The sequence below is a fragment of the Callorhinus ursinus genome, unplaced genomic scaffold (assembly GCF_003265705.2).
Source record: "Callorhinus ursinus isolate GAN/ISIS: 27379988/994484 unplaced genomic scaffold, GSC_fseal_2.0 scaffold19, whole genome shotgun sequence".
NCBI lineage: Eukaryota > Metazoa > Chordata > Mammalia > Carnivora > Otariidae > Callorhinus > Callorhinus ursinus.
Window position 1 is genome coordinate 10,597,959 of NW_027397081.1, and position 17,353 is coordinate 10,615,311.

Sequence of the window (17,353 nt, forward strand, 5' to 3'; positions counted from 1 at the left end):
AGGCTGGACTCTTCCTTTCACAGCAGATGACTTAGGAATCCCCTCAGGAATTTTTAAGACATCCCAGTCTCACATGTGTGGTTTGGGGCCCGACTGTGTATTAAACGCAGATTTAATGTTAACACGTATTATGGCATCAAAACCTGCTTGGATGACTTGATGTTGGAAATGACGATACTTTGCACTTGAAAAATTAAATTGGCTCATTTTTTTAAAATTTTTTTATTGTTATGTTAATCACCATATATTACATAATTTGTTTTGGTGTAGTGTTCCATGATTCATTGTTTGTTCATAACACCCAGTGCTCCATGCAGAACGTGCCCTCCTCAATACCCATCACCAGGCTAACCCATCCCCCCACCCTCCTACCCTCCAGAAACCTCAGTTTGTTTTTCAGAGTCCATCATCTCTCCTGGTTCGTCTCCCCCTCTGACTTTTAAAAAAATTTTTTCACACTTTGTTTCTCAACAAGATAGAAGAAGTTTCTCGAGCTCTGCAAACAAAACCTTCGTGAATAATATTTATTCCCAACAAATGAAAAGCCAGAATGAAATGCGTGCTTTCTTCTTCATACTGGTTCCCGAAGTACTGGAGACGCTCAAAGTGCTCTGACAGAATTTTGATTAGCTCCAGGCGGCTTGCTGACTTGATCAAGAAGGCCACGAGGCAAGTAGTTCCCATGGTCTTCTGCAATTCCTGCTCGAGTGTTCCTTAGGCAGCCGTCTTCAGCCAGTGGTCCTGTTGGAGCCCACGCTACAAAGCACGACCACTGGTGGGATGGCTTCTTCGTGGGGGCGTGGGGGGTGCTCATGTCCACCTGCGCAGCTGCAGGACGGGCCACTGCACATGCTCGCTCCATCTGCACCCCACGCACCAACTGTTCCTCCTAGGGGGAAAAGGATGTTTAAGTCATCATTCTGTTCGTTGACTGTTATGAGCCAGAAATGGACACCGGGGCCTTTAATGCCCCTGCACCCAGGTGCGGGCCCAGACCCAGGGGGAGGCAAGTGAGGGAAGGGGGTCCCCGCCCTTGGGGCCCACCCTGTACTTGCAGGATCCTGGCGGTAGGGACCTCCTTCTATCTTGCACCCTACCCGCCTCACACCCTTCATCCTGCCGCCTACAAGTGCACGTGCACACGCACACACACATGCACACTCTCATATGCACACACGTATACACACTAACTCAACCTTGCCCCAGGTCAGCTGTTAGGAAATGCTGCACCTCACCCACCAGCTCCTAGAACCACCCAAAGCAGACCTGCATTTCATCTGCCGCCCTGCGGGGTGGTTTGTGCCAATGGCGGTACTGCTGCTCAGCTTGCGGGGCCCGCCCCCATTCTGTGTCTCTCTGATATTGGGTCTGAGGTCCCTTCTTTTATGATACCATGGGTTATAACAAAAAATGTTTTCTTTTTCTTTTTCATGAAATTGTTTTTTTTTTTTTCTTACTTATTGTTCAAAGAAAAAAACAAACGGAGGAAATCACTGATTGCTGAAACCCCCAAAGGCTGCAACCAGTTTTTGAGTTCTGGAGCTCGTAAGTCAGAAGGGTTCCCAGGGTCCACCGGTCCAGCCGGTCATGGCCGCGCAGGGGCCTCACCGGGCTGAGTACAAGAAGACCCTCGGGCAGACGGAGCCAGACAACCTGGGGCTGCTGCCCGCTCATCACAGGATCCTGGCAAGTGTGGCCAACATGCAGGAACTAATATCTACCCTCTGTCCTATACAGGGGGCTCGGAAGACCTAAATAAAGTAATTTATGCAACAGTACTTAAAAAGAAGTCTTGGGGCACCGGGGTGCCTCAGTCAGTTAAGCCTCCGACTCTTGGTTTTGGCTCTGGTCATGATCTCAGGGTCATGAGATTGAGCCCCACGTTGGGCTCCTCGCTGGGCATGAAGTCTGCTTAAGATTGTCTCTCCCTCTCCCTCTGCCCACCTCCCCCCACCTCTCTCTCCCTCTCTAAATAAATAAATAAACAAACAAACAAATAATTTTAAAAGTCTTGAATGCCACAAAATGAAAGAAATAATTGAACATCGCTAGGAGTAGTAAAACTTTAGAAGCCCTTCACTACCATCCCAACATATAGCCAACCATGTGGAGAAAGTTTATCCGCACTCCTAATTAGCTTCTCCTACTGCACATCTTTTTTGTCTTCTGGAAGCAGATAAAACCATATTCCAATCCTGATGTCACCATTATTAGCTTTGTGACCTTAGACGAGTCACCTAACCTCTCTGAGCACCTGCTTCCTTATCTGTAGAATAAGGATGTGATATCTACCTCAATGGGCCGGTACCAGGGCTGAGTGAATCAGCGCAGGGCACCCTGGATGTCTCAAGAAATTGTATCATTAAGAAACAGTTTTATTACAAAAACAAAACTTCAGAGTTACTAAAATCCATTTCAACCTCTTGTTCTTCCCTGGAATCAACACCCCTGTTGCCTCTAACTGTCCCCAGTTCTCCATTCCCTGTCTTTTACACGAGGGATTCTTAAACTCTTTGTGGGTTCATGGCCTTATTGAGAATCTGATTAAAATTTCAGACCCTCTCCACCAAAAATTTGTGCACAATTTCAAGAAGTTTAGGAACCTTCTGAAACCCATCCACATGCCCCTCCCCCAGCCAGAAAGTCCATGGATCCTAGCTGGAAACCTCAGGTTTAAGAATTCCCTTACTCTACCCCTCCCCACTAACTTGTAGGCAGTGCTCCAGGAACAGCATTTTCTGGCAGGCTCTGGTTTCTGCGAGGGGCCTGCCTGCCCTCAGATACACATTTTTGGCAGGCCCCAGGATCTGGAGGAGCCTGGGATTTGGGCAGAAATGATCAAGCTGAGGAGAAATGCACTGCAGCACAGCCTGAGTCTGGCAGAAAAAAAGGCCCAATTACCAATCTCAGACTTTCAAAATGTCAGGCCCAGCTTATAGGAAATCTTTCACAGTTAAGAGGCATTAATAGCACCGAAGGGACAAAGCTGAGTTAGAGGCAGGAAACACCGGGCTGGCCCAGGGGCTTGCCATTACGGGTCCCCTGACAAAATTGCAAACACCCCCATGGGCACGTCTGGGAGCCCTCTTCATGTGCCAACGCTGTCCCCCAACCCTTAACGGTAAGGTCCACATCCCTTCTGCACACACAGCTCGAGGGCAGGCTCCTACTGCCTCTGGCCGTGACCGCCGTGAACCTCGGTCACCTGGAGCCCCCAGTTAGCCATATTGTGAGTCCAGAGAGGGGCCCAGGAGAGGCGTCTGAAAGCAGACAGGGGCCTGGGTGGGCATCCAGCATCTGCACTGCTTCCTTCACAAGCCTCAGAAGGTCACTTCACCTTTCTGAGTCCATATCCTCATCCACGGAGGCTGGATAATTCCCACCTCTTGGGGTTGTGTGCACATTTGGTGAGGGAGATTCTAGGAAGCCCTCCGTGCATGGCGCGATTCACTGGTATTTTTGCACCTGTTAATACTGCCCACAGGAAAAGGGATTGCAGCAATCCTGCCATTGCACCAAACATGCGGTAAGAGCCTACTGTAGGTAGTTGCAACTGGCAGTAAGACGCACGCAGGATCGAAAGGAGAAGAAACCACTTTCAGACCTTTAAATCTCCATTTCCACCAACTGTGGTGATGCTATTTGTCTTTGCAGATCTCCAAGGAACTCGGTCTCGCAGGGAATATTTGGCTGGTTGCTCCATGGTTGGGAGAATACAACCAGCTTGGAGGGAAAATTCCACAGTTAGACTTTATGTTCATTCACACTGGCCTTTGCCCTAGTAAATCCCAATTAGTGAGATTTGTCTATAAGGGAAGAAACCCAATTGACTCACTGCCTGTGAACCAGAAGATTTAACAGCTGTTTTAGTTAAGCTTTGCAGTCCCGCTAGGTAGGTGTCATAATCCTCTTCTATGAGAGGAGACATTCGGCTTAAGGGAGAACCAGGGGACATTCTTTTTGTTTACAAGGAGACTTCTGGACTTTCAACACAAGCCACCACGATGCTCCACACAGCACTGCCTCAAACCACCTTCAACCTGCAAAGCACTAGTAAGAACTGGGGTGAGCTCAGGCCGGTTCGAAGCAGCCGAGTGAGGGGACGGAGAGGAAGGAAGAGGGGGACACTCCTCTACCTCAAGGGTCCTGTTAAAGAGAAATTGCATCAGACTCTTCCTAAACATAGAAAGAAAGACTTGAATCTAGTTACTGCATGAGAGGGGAGAGGCTGAGCACTGTTCAAATCCAACAGGGCCTTCTGGGGACTTGTGGCCAACAGGCAGGGCAGGAGGGAGGGTGGACAGTCACTAACAGGAACTTGGTGAGGTATCAAAGATGGAGGTGGTCGGGAGAAACTTGAGCACACATCAAGGGTCGGGGCCGGGGTAGGGGGGGGTGGAGGGGGGGTTCCTCCCTGAACTGGCTGGGAAGGGTTCTTGCTAAAATTGCACTCACTCAAGCAGGCCAAAGACAGAGCCAAAAACAAGGCCTAGTTGAAAGAAGGCTTAGCAGAGCCCAGCTAGAGCTTGGCTGAGGAGCGAGTCCTTGCCAGTCCAATATGGCAGCCTGCAAAAATGGCCACCCTTCTCCATGCCTTCTCATGTCTGGGCCTTCTGTAATGGGACTCTACAGCAACTCCCTTTAGGATGTTGGCATCAATTGCCCCATCCTTTGAATCTGGGCTGGACTTATGACCCGTTTCAGCCAAAAGACAATAGTGGAAGCCACAGAGTGCCAGTTCTGAGCCTAGATCCTTCTTTCTCCTCTATGGAGGTGCCATGTGAACAAGCATAGGTTGGACTTATGGATGGCTGAGGAAATAAGGCCCAGCCCTCACACACCCCGTTCCTTGCCCTGCGACATCCCCCAGAGGCTGAGCCACTCTCCTGAGCTCCTCTCCTTGGCCCATGGGTCTCCTGGAGACCCATGAGTGGGCCCGGCGGCAACCAGAGGAACTGCCTAGCAGACCCCAGCCCAAAGTGCTAACCTGGAGAATTATGAACTAAATAAATGATTATTGTTTTAAGCCATGAATTTGGGGGCTGTTATGAGGCAAGATAATTGGTACAATTTCAAACACATCCACAAATTGGAAGCATTTGAGGAGCTTTAAAAAATATAGTGGCCTGGGCTTGCCCCTACTCCCTGCAGAACTTCTCATTTCTTTGGCCCAGAGCTGACCTCAGCATCAAGAGCCTTACAGGCTCCCCGAGGGATCTCAGTGTGTGGCTCGGATTGAGCAGCACTGCCCTGGGTCCTCTGGCCTCGGCCGTCCAAGTGTGTGGAGGAGACAAGAGAGGTACACAGGTCACTAATGACTTGAGCCGGCATGAGAGCCAAAGGGCTATGGATCAGAAGCAGTGCTTCTCAAATCTTACTGTGCATACGAATCCCCTTGTGAAAATAGAGAGTCTGATTCAACAGATGTGGGGCAGGGCCTGAGAATCTGCATTTCTAACCCACTCCCCAATGACGCTGACGCTACTGTCTGTGAGCCATACTTTAGCTGGTCTGGGAGAGCCTGCTGGGACTCACTCCTTCCCATCACTCTTCAGATGCTTGGCAGCCACTTCTGAGCTGAACTTTCTCACAGGTACTACTGTGGTCTAGAGGAGAGGAAACTCCAAATAATGAGATTTGGGGCAGGCTGCCCCCCCCCCGAGGTGCATAGGCAGGCCCTAGGGCTCTTCTTGGTTCTGTCAGACTCCCATGGAATCAGTTCTAGGGTACGGGCCTCTGTCAAATCCAAAGAAGGGCACTATATTCACTTGCTGGGGCTGCCAGAACCCAGTACCACAGGCTGGGAGGCTTACACAACAGAAATGTATTTCCTTACAACTGTGGAGGCTGGAAGTCCAGGATCGAGGTGTCCGCGGGGCTGGCTTCTTCTGAGGCCTCTCCCCTTGGCTCACAGAGGTTGTTTTCTCTCTGTGTCCTCACATGGTCTTCCCTCTGTACGTGTCTGTGTTCTGATCTCTTCTTACAAGGACACCAGTCATATTGTATTGGGACCCACACCAGTGACCTCACTGCAATTTAATTACCTCTTTAAAGACCCTATCTTCAAATAGAGTCAGAATTCTAGGGGTTAGGATTTCAACATATGAATTTTGGGGGGAACAAAATTCAGCCTCTAGGAGGTACCTAACTTGTCTCTTCCCTCCTGTGTGGAACCAGCAACTTGTGGGCATCTTTAGCTAGCTCCAGTCCTGCCCAGCAGAGCCTGGGATGGGTGGCAGGTATGGGTTCTGAAGACTTTCAAGGGCAAACCAAGCCCTTGAAAGTGGGAGAAAGGCCGGTGTGGCCAGAGTGTGTATAAAATACCTGGAGAAAAATGGCATTTTCTTTCAGAACCACCATACGATAGCGTGGATCTATAGTATGGAAATCTCAGTCTAAGCAAACCAAATGCCTGATGTCCTCAAGTTGAACTAGGAAAATGGTCAAGGGATGATCAGAAAGCACCCAGGACCATACCAGGAAACCACAGAACAGTTTGGATGAGGGCTCCTGGACAAACTCGGGGCTTTGCCTCCAAACATCTTACCGACCTGGTTAACCTCTGAGTCTCGTCCCCTCCCGTATAACACGAGGTTGGTTCCATCTCCTTCACAGGGTTTGGTGAAGATGAAGTGATGGGATGTGTGTGACTAGAGCCAGATTTACTGGCGTGTCAGTGGGCCAGTATTCCCAGGCTCTGTCCTTCTTTCTCCACCTCCTCGGCCCCCACCTACCTTGGAGAATTTTGCTCAGCATTTCCTCAGCCCTGGTCTGAGGGAGCTCTGTCTCTGCCCACCCATTGTCTGGATTTTTGCATGGCAGTTAGGACTAATGGAGGGAGAGAGAGTCTGCACCAGAGAGGGAGAAGGCAGGGCGACAGGTTCTCGCCCACTGGGTCAGCCCCAGGCCGGTCCTCCACCGCGGAGACCCGGCATACCGGGCAGAGGAGAAGCAAAACCCGATGTGAGAGAGGTTAAATCTATCGGCCTGGTAAAGATCTCAGGCCGAGGAGAGGCAAGGCAGGGGAAAGTGCAGCAAAAACACTGACGTCTCAGGGAACACTCTGGAATATTTGCCAAGTGAGAGCTTCTAAGGGGGGCCACAGAGTGTGGGTGAAGGAAAGGGGAACAGTGGCAGATTTTACTGTGGCTTGATTCTATCACTTGATGCTGTTTGAGAAATGCCAGTAAACACTGGGATTCCCGTTTAATTACTTTTGTCCGCTAGAATTTGCTTCTTACAATGTGACTCAATGCAGAGACTGGAGAACATGAAGCCCTGGGTTTTATATGGGCGAGATCTGTCCGCATCCATATCCTAGCCATCTCCTCTCCTTGTGCTCAGTTTATGCTATTTCATAAATAGCAATTTATAACTGTTATTATTGGCCACTTGCCACATGCTCTGGGCCCAACATCCACATCCTTCTGAGAAATGACCCAATGTTCTGGAAATCTCCCATCCCCCCATCTCCCCAGTCCTGGTCCTGCTCCAGACTCACCGATAGGATGACTGGGGGAAAGACCACCAGGGCTGGTTAGCAGCTGTCTGAGCCTCCTGAACGAACCAGGAACTATAGACTCTAGGCCAGAGGATCTCTCTAGCGCAGGAACTCTAAATGATACGCCCCTGAGCACAGTGGAGCTGTTGGCGAATCCACAGATCCCAAGGCACACCAAGCATGGCCCGTGGGCTAAAAAAATATGCTGTCACAAAGATAAGCTATTTTTGAAATGTATGTGCTGTACTAGATTCACAGTACTTTCTGCTATTCTTTATATATATATATATATATATATATATATATTTGGTTTATTTATTTGAGAGAGAGAGAGAGTGCAAGCAGGGGGAGGGGCAGAGAGAGAGAGAATCCTCAAGCGGACTCCATGCTGAGCAGGGAGCCCCATGCAGGGCTCCATCCAGGACCCCGAGATCATGACCTGAGCAGAAATCAAGAGTTGGCCGCTCAACCAAGTAAGCCACCCAGGCGCCCCTCTGCTAGTTTATCTTCTCCATTAACGTCCACTTTCACACAACTTCTGTTGGGTGAAGAGAAGACCCTAAATATTTTTTTGATGTAAAATAGTTCTCATAACCAAAAAATGTTAGCAATCTCCGATTTAGAATCCTTTAAGGCAGGAGATGTGCCTTCTGTGGGCTCTGGAACTTTCCAGCCCTCGCCTGGCAAATAGCACCTGAATTTTGTTCTGTGAGTTAATAACAAGCATCTCTCCAGAGACTCACAGCACCTTGAGGCCAAGTGGGGAAGCAGTGATGTCCCGAGGGATGGGGACTTCCCTGCCCGACCACCTTGCCGCGTCTCTGGGCACTTCCTCAGGGCTGGCCTCCTTCTAGCTCCGGCCCTGGCACCAACTAATATTGGTGTTGCCATGCACACAGCTCATCTCTCCAGTCAGGGACTCAGTCTCGTGACTGAATGGTGAGGAGGTGTCCTTAGATGGTCTCAGAGGCCCCTTCCCGTGTCGAGCTTCTTGTCAGCTCTGCACAGGTGGGCATGAGGAGGACAGGGCACTTTTCCAGGTTCAAGCCCACAAGGAAAGCACTCTCAAAGCAGTGTGAACAAGTGCAAAGTGGTGACCGAACCCTGATACCGGGCAAGCGTACTGAGGGGAGGGACGAAGGGAGCAGAGAGCGTGGGTGGTGGTGTGGCCAAGGAGGGCTTCCTGGGGGCAATGCCCTGGGTCCTAGAGAACTTGTCTGCTGAGGAGCAGGACAGAGAACTCTCTTGGTGCCAGACGGGCTCAGATTACATATGACGCATGTGAATTTAAGTTTTCATCCCAAAAGCCACATTATAAAAAATTCCTTCTTCTTTGCCATTATGCAAATCATCTTGGTACCTAGTGATTGCATTTGCATGTGAAGAGGGATGCTGTGTTTGTACCTAATGTATTTGCATGTGCATTTTAATTAATCCACTTGCTGGTGCTGGTGATTAGAGAGGTAAGTATGGAAGTAGGACTCTCTCCTGCTAATAGAATTTGGCACCTCCAGAGGAGGCTGAGTGCCGTCTGCCTGGGCTGTCTGGCCCCACCTGAGGACAGGGCAGAGCTGCAGAGAGCAGGTGAGCTCTTGGGGAGCTACCTTCTGTGCGGAGAAGAGCTCCTTTACCTTCACACCACCATGTTTTCACTTCCATCCGGCTTGGCCGAGGCCATGAGAAGCCATCACGTGGTCTGCATACTGGCAACAGGGCTCCTCTATCTGGAAGAAAGCCTCAAGGTGGTCAACTCTCCCCTTTGCTCTTTGCAGGTAGAGTTAATATTATGTCTGATTTGCATCTAACATTTAAATGTACTCATGAAACTCCAGAAGACACAGCACTGCCTCACAGCCCAGTCTCTGGTAACAGCTCCAGCAGCTTCGGAGGAACACGGACTTCCACGGAACAGAACAGAACTTCCTAAAACACATTGTATCCAGCTACAAGGTGTTTTGCATACCGAGGAAGCAGGTGACTTCTCCGCTGGCTGTCCCCGGTGAGCAGAGGAGACTGGGCACAGTGGTGAGGGAGCCCTGGGACTGGGGGCGGGTTCGCCCAGTCCTGGCTGATCTCAGACTCAGAACTCTCAATGTGTCTTTTGCAGCTGATGATTTTTTTGTTTGTTGGTGTTTGTGTTTTTTCATTGCCTCAAGATCTGCATGTGGAAAGATGAAGGAGACTGACCACCAGCTTGACGCCAGGGCCTAGGCCTCAGTTTTTGGTTTTTTTTTTAAGATTTTATTTATTTATTTGAGAACGAGAGCTCTCTCCCTGCAGGAGCGGCGGGGGGGGGGGGGGGGGGGGGGGGGGGGGGGGGGGGAGCAGCAGAGGGAGAGGAAGAAGCCGGTTCTCACTGAGCAGGGAGCTGGATGAGGGGCTCAATCCAGGACCCTGAGATCATGACCTGAGCAGATGGCAACCGCATAACCAACTGAGCCCCCCAGGAGCCCCGAGGCCTCAGTTCTTAAGGCCTCAGTTGCGTGAGTTCCCTTTCATCCGTGAGGACCACCTAAGATTCCCTACCGGTGTACTTTTCCAGGAATGGGGGAAAACAGGGGAGCCAGATCTGGAGCTCCAAGTAAACAAACTGCAAAAGATTGTTAATATACATTTGATACATCTGGTGTGATAGTAAACAAGGCTAAATATATATTTGAAAAGAGACTCGAGTCAGCATTTTTTAAATAAGACAGAGTCCTGGCATACGAAGTATATGACTGCAAGAAGATTCAGAGATGGATAGACAATAGATGACAGACAGACAGACAGATGATAGAAGAGAGAGGTAGATAGATAACAGAGAGATAGTTAATAGATTGATAATAGTCAATAGATAATAAGTAGATAACAGATAGTTAATAGATCAATGATTGATAATAGATTGATGACAGATGACAGGTGATAGATTGATGGATGATTTGAAAAGAAAGAGGCTCTTACTACTCATTCAGAAGAATAAAGAGGGAGAGAAACAAACATTACAGTATCTGTCACGTGAGTATTTACATTTACCTGAGCTCTGGCTGGAGAACCCACCACTCTGTCCTTGGTGCCCATATCAACTCATTCCACGCTGAATCCCTTGGGCATCTCTCCCATTCCCCCAACTTTAAATCCCATCCCAGTGCTGTGCCTCCCGAACTGATGTCTCCAGCCCAGCTCAGTCTTCTGAGCCCCAGACTCATAGCCAGCTGCCTTCCAACACCTCCCCTTGGGCGTCTAGTCGGTCTCCCAAGGTAACGTGTCCAAAACAGTGCTTCTGATCCCACCCCACAAACCTACGCCAGGCCCACAGCCTCCCACCTCTCATTCTTCCAATTGCTCAAGCCAAAAACTTTGGTACCACCCTTAACTTCCCTCACCCTCCCTCTCCCCACCCTGCCAGGAAGCCCTATACAGCCTGGCCTCCAACCCTATCCAGAGCCCAACCCCCTCTCCAGCAACTCCACTACGGGCAAGCGGGCCAAGCCCCAACATCTCTCGCTTGGATTATTGCGGATGCTTCCAACTGGCATCACCGTTTCCCCCCATATTCCCGTAGAGAATATTCTCAGCAGAACACCTAGGGTAGTCCTGCTAAACGTCCGCTGGCCCCTGCCCCGCTTTTGCCGTAGCCTGTCTTTCACCGGTACTGGAACGTAAGCTCTGCGGGGCAGAAATTATGGTCCACGTTTCTGCGCGCCCAGAACCATCCCTGCGATGCAGTAGGCAATCAGAACGTCTATGCTGGGTGAATAAACAGGTATTTCACTGGGCAGGGAATGCCCCCAAAGTGTTTTAGATACATTTTTGTATTTAATAACTCTATCCCTATGTATCGACAAGAACACTGAGAGTCAGAAATTAAGCAGCTGGCCTAGGGTGTCACATTTGATAGGTCATAGGGTCAGAATTTGCAGAGAGGCCTGACTCCCGATGTCAGATAGCAAGCCCAGTTCCCGAACAAAAAGAGACTTTCCTCAGAAATTTCACACACCTTGGCGAGGGATGTGACCCAGTGCCCACAGCTCCATTCCAGGTGCATAACTAAAGGGATAGAGGATCTCTCCTCTCTAAGGCGGGTCCGAGGGGTTTGGCTGTGGGTGGACATGGCCCTTTGGGTCTGCCCCTTCAACAGGTGAGCTACATCAGCTCAGGGCCCAGGAATGGGTCAAACGTGATATGAGTCCACCTTCACCAGGGGAGTCGCGGCGTGAGTAATGCCTAAACACTGCTCAACTCTGTTTGAGGAGGGAGGGAAGAAGACTTTAAATGCCAGGGCCTCTGTCTCAGAACCCCAAACTTCTACCCCAGTGTGATTAAAAGAATCAAATTAAGGTTTATTCCAGACAGGAAAGTCACCACTATCTTGGCAGCTCCTAAAATAAGTAATTACCATGCTTCTAGCCCATGACACGATCTCCTTTGGCCTTCACAGCATCCCTAAAAAGGGATGGTCTTAGTGTCTCTATGGAAGTAGAAGGTCAGAAAGATTAAATAATATGCCTAAGAATAAGACATTAACAGATGGAAGGGCTGGGTTCAAACCCAGGTCTCTGAACCCCAAGTTCACATTGCACACATGACCCCACCTTTCAGGCAGTTCCAGGGATAAAGAGGTAAATGCAGCTGGACACTAAGACCCTCCAGACACTAAGCTCAGTGAGGCAGGAGCAAGCCCGGACCTCACTCAAGGGGCCAGGGAGGCAGGTGAGGATGGGGTGGAGGGAAGGTCTTCAGGACATGCACAGCGAGAGGTGAGGGCTAAATTAGTACACTAGCCTTCTTGCACCTCCCTGGGAGGGGCCCGTCCTTGACCTTCAGCTCGATTCCCCCAGCCTCCAGCCCAAGCCATTGTTGGCTTCCAGCACATCGGTTACAACTGCTAACTGGCCCGTGCCCCAGGCGGGTACAAACGCTGGGAGAGTTGGGGTGCTCATGTCAAGAGGTTTCGTGGAGAAGCAGCATCTGGGGAGGATCCTGAAGTATCGGTAGGATGTTTACAGGCCTTAATGGGTATGCAAAGGGGCAATTTCAGGCAGGAGCATGGATGCCAGGGGCAGGAAAGCCTGGGTATGTCCGCAGGAGGGTGAGTGGCCCCATGTGGCTAAATTGAGACCACAAGAGGAAAATAAGGGGACAGTAGGGGCCATAGTGCTCAAGGCCACAGGAGACCCCAGCCGCTTCTGGATAAGTGGGTGCTACGATCCAAGCCATGTTTTCTGGAGATTAACCTGGTGGCATCCAATAAGGTGGACTGGAAGGGAAGGAGCCAAGAGGCTTGACAGGACAGTGGCAGCAAGACACAGAAAAAGGAATGGATGTGATAGATACTTTGTTCCATTCCTCAGAGGTTCCCAGCTCCCTCTTGCCTTAGGGGACCAGCACAGACATTTTTCTCTGTCTGGAAACTTCCACACGTGACTCACCCTGCCTTGTCCCACCGATCACAATCTCTGCCTAGAAGTGGGTCCCCAACTTCCAAGACTAGTCCAGGCCCCCACTTTATACCCTTTTACTTTTTTGCTACTTGAGGTGCGAGGCTGTGGCTGTGGGGCCATCCCGCCCGCCGGCCCTGGTCCGCGCCCCGCCGCCCCCCACGTGGGCCAGGTGGCCACAGATGCCCCCGGCTGTGACACCAAAGACTCTGCCGGGCTCCCTCCTTGCTGCTTCCAGAGGCAAGTGGTTGGGAGTTCTTTAGACTTCCATACCGCTTTGAGAGGTGCCACGTCCAGGGATGGGGAGAGTGGGCAGACTGGAAGCTGGGCGTGTTTGGGGGGAGGCACCTGCTCTCCCCATGGACTCCCGGCCGCCTCTGGGGCAGCCCCTCACCTGCCGAGCACAGCGGTCCCCGCAGGGCAGGCTCGCAGGAGTGTTTGTCAGGCCTCCGAAGTGATTGACTTCTAAGGAGAGGTTCGGCAGCTCAGGCAAGCACTCCTGGCTCACAGTGTATTGTGAGTAAAAGAAAAGAAATAACAGGTACTCTTCAAGTGTGGGAGCTGAAAAAGACGCTAATTAAACGTCAGGGCTGGAGTCTAACCCACGTGAATCTACTTCTATTCTGGAGTCGTACTCCTTCTCCGCCCAAAGCCGGGCTCCACAGCGCCGGGCCTGGGCGGCAAGCTCAACCGGGAGCCCGGGGCCAGGGCGAGGGCTGGGGCTGCGGGGGGCCGCTCGGGGCGGCCTGGCCTCGCGGGTCCTCCTCCTCACCCAGAACCCAAACCCGGCCGTGCTGAGGGGCCACAGGGACCTGAGGAGCTGGTGAAAGCCACCAGGCAGCCCAGGCTTCTTCCTCATGTCCAGAGCAGAGCAAAGAAGGGGCCAGAGGGGAAGGACCCTTTGTTGGGGTGGGGATGGGAGGGCGCTTGTCTTAAATTCCCTGTGAAGAAGGGGATTTGCAGGCGGATGGCCCAGGGGCCCAGCCCACACACAGCTCTTTGTACTCCCCTTTTGCATTCCTGTCCCTCATCAAGCCCCCCCAGCCCCCCACGGAGAGAGTCCCGGCCCTGTGGAGGTTTTGCTAACATGCTCTGGCTGGAGAGGCCAGCAGATAGGGCGCTCAGGGCTCCAGACCCATGTGAAGGCCCTCACCACTCCAGCAGGGCCCGGGGCGCTGGGGGCCTGCTCTCCTCCAGTCCGTCCCAGGAGCCCCCATTACCCCTGCCACCACATGGGAAGGAGGAGGAGGGGGTCCCCTCCCCACCCCCTGCCCCACCTACGTCTCGAGGCGCAGGGCTTGTGATGATGATAATAATAATCCCCAACCCCAGCGCCGGGTCCCTCCTTAGCAGCTTTCCCAAAGTGCTTTTCCCAGCCCTTAGTGCTGCTAATCATCATCACTGCCCTGTGAGGACAGATCCACATTCCTGCAGAGCAGCTAAGAAAACGGGGGGCCCAGAGGTGATGTGACTTGCCTGAGGTCAAACAGCAGAACTTGGCGGAGCTGGGACTCCTTCTCCTCGGCTCTCTTTGGCCCAAGCCTCCAACGCTTGGCCGTGCGGTTGGGGGAATGTGCCCTCCGGCAACCCTGGCACACCGGATTCTCCCAGCCCAGGCAGCCTGAGCCTCACACCAAGCACCTCTGCCCAGGCCTGCAAACCCCTCCTCCCGCCAGAGAAGCCGGGCAGGCCCGCTGGGGGCTGAGCCGCCAGGTTGAGGGTCAGAGAGAAGCTCAAGGAGTGAGCTCTTAAAAACCGAAATCCTTATTTTAATCATCCATTTTAACGCATGCTAACCACTTCTCTATTTTTTCCTCCTACCATCCAGAGGCACAGGAGGAGGGGAGGAGGGGTAAGGATGAGGAGGAATGAATGAAAGGCGAACAAATCCCCCCACTGGAAGCCGCCGCATAAACCGCTTATTATTAACAGAGGCCCCGAGAGAGGCTTGTTTTTAATATGGTTTGGATTAAGCAGAGAGAAGGAACACGGGCTCCCACACACACCTTGGTGTGATTAAATCAGCCGCGCAGGCTGCTGGCCTCCCCGCCCCACCCCCGGGGCCCCAGGCTCCGGTCATCAACGGGGCTGGGAAGGGGTCCAGCAGCCTCTGCACAAGGGCTTGGAGTCCAGCCCACCTCGGAGGCCCCTGGAGACCCAGCTCACTCATGCGTGACCAGGGACCCATCAGGCCACCTTCCAGAGCAGCCACCAATAATCACCACCCAGGGGTCCTCTCAAAATGGATGTTCTGTGTTCTCTGCAGACAAGAAAGAACACTTAACCAGGAACCTAGTCCCTGCCACTCCACTAACTGGGTGAAATGACACTTGCTCTAACAGGGTTGGTCTGCCAGCCCCCTAAGGACCCATCCAGCTGTGACATTTCATCAGCCAGGCAGCAGGCATCTTTCAAACCCTGCCATCAGCTGCATGCAATGTGATGTCTCCCACCCCTCCCCGCCAGGTACCTGCAGGGTGCCCAGCATCTCAAGGCATCTTACACATGTTCGTTAAATTAATAAATAAAGGACCTGAGCAGACTGAAAGTTCTTTGTGTTTAACTGGGCTTTATGCTTTTATTTCAACGCCTTCCCCCTTTGGGGTCCTCGGTGGATATGGCATATCCTGGTTACTGAACAGTCCTAGAGAAGGGGATGAGGTGCCAGGTCAGAGGAGGGCTTAAATATATGGCTTGCATTTATATATATATGTTCAGGGACGGTGCTTGAAATACTTAACAACTGCATGGGCACTAAACCAGTCAAAACAGATGTTCGCTCTAACATTCAGTACCTTCTCACCAGTGAGGTTTGGACGCCTGTAGCAACAAGGGTGACTGTAGACACAGGAGGTGTTTACTACATGGCCTGAAGTGAAGGATCTTCTCAGGAGAAATCACAAGCTGGCAGAGCCCTAAGAAATGGGTTCTGACATTGTCATTGCCCGTGGAGCTTACCATGTCTCTCATTATGCAAGACTGTATGCTCGTCCAGCAGGTGTTCATTCTCTAAAGCCCCACCCCCATGGGAGCAGACACCTTCCACACCTTGGATGGCGGGCTTGGCCACGTGACTTGCTGTGGTCAATGGCATCTGAATGGATGTGGCATACAGGTCCAAAGCTTCTAGAAGGGCTGTTCATGTATGGCAGCCTTCTTGAGCTTCTGCTCTCTACCATGAAAACAAAATGTGCCGCAGTTTGGAGACTCCTTCAGCCTCGTCCTGGGATGAGAAAATACATGGGGCAGACCTGAATAAGGGTCAGAGCCCAGAGCCAAGCACAGCCAGGGCCAGCAGACCCACAGCGGACCTGCAGACCCACAGGTGAGAACAAAATGCTCGTCGTTGTAAGCCATTAGGTTTAAGGGTTATTATAATAGCAAAAGCTGACTCACGCCCACACGTCCCTGATTCTTGGCAGCTCCCATCCAAATGTGATCTGAATGTTATTGTTCAGGGCATCATAAAGTGGAGAAATTGATGGGCTTTGAAGTCAGATAGACCTGAGTGCTAATTCTGGCTCTGTCACTTAGCTGTGTGATGTTAAGCGAGTGACTTTAGCTCTCAGAACCCCAATTCCTTCCTCCAAAAAGGGAGACTGGCAGAAACCACCTCAGAGGATTGTTATCAGCATTACATATGAAAAATGTGTGTGCATATGTGTTTGGAAGCACTTCGCCTCATGTCTGTAAGTCTTGGTGTCTTCAGCTATAGCAAGTAGATACTGAGCCAGGTGATCTCTAAGAGCCAGGTGCAAAGTGATTCATTCATTCATCCATCCAACCATCCACCCACCCACCTATCCATCCATCTAAAGCTAGGCTCTGAGTAGCCTTTCCATGCAAGCACTGTGCTGGGCCACAGGGACACAAAACTAACAAAGACAGATGTGGTCCCTAGCCTCACAGAACCCAGCTCGACCCTCTACCTCTAAGCTGAACTCACTACTAAAGCTAAGAGCTTACATCTCATGAAGGACACAGACATTGGGCGGCTCCTTAGGTATTTAAATGTACGTACAGAGGGCTATGGAAGCATGCAACTGGGGACCTGACCTCGTCTGGAGGCAGGCAAGGCTCCCTTGAAGAAGAGATTAGAGGTGAACACTGAGGGGGTGACAGAAATCAACCAGGTGAAGGGCAGGTGAGGGAAGAGCGTTGAGGCAGAGGGAACAGCATGTTCAAAATCCAGCACAGCTGGAAAAGAGTATGTGAAGAGGGGAGGGGAGGCCAGAGGCAGATCCTGCAGGCCTTCAAGCCATGTTGAAGACGTTGGGCTTGCGTCCTAAGCAAACTCCGGGAGCCCTGATTCTAAGCCCTTATTCTAAGCCAGGCACAGCCAGGCTTGCTATTGGAAAAGATCCCTCTGAAACACTTAAAACAGAAGGATTCAGAAGGGATGGAAATGAAAGCTCAACATGGAGTTCTGAAG

The 17,353-nt window shown here is 51.3% G+C and overlaps 1 protein-coding gene across 6 annotated transcripts in view; it reads right to left on the reverse strand.

The window, feature by feature from the left end:
* Nucleotides 1-443: 443 nt before the first annotated feature.
* TMPRSS5 (transmembrane serine protease 5) overlaps nt 444-17,353 on the reverse strand; it is a 102,106-nt gene continuing 85,196 nt past the window's right edge. For 3 of the 6 annotated variants that reach the window (XM_073903764.1, XM_073903767.1, XM_073903763.1), the window contains one exon: nt 444-889. In XM_073903764.1, the coding sequence (XP_073759865.1) occupies nt 602-889 (288 nt within the window). In that variant the 3' untranslated portion in view covers nt 444-601. Of the gene's footprint in view, nt 890-9,132; nt 9,226-17,353 lie in introns of all 6 variants that reach the window. The other 3 variants (XM_073903765.1, XR_012381504.1, XR_012381502.1) reach the window with 3 other exon arrangements.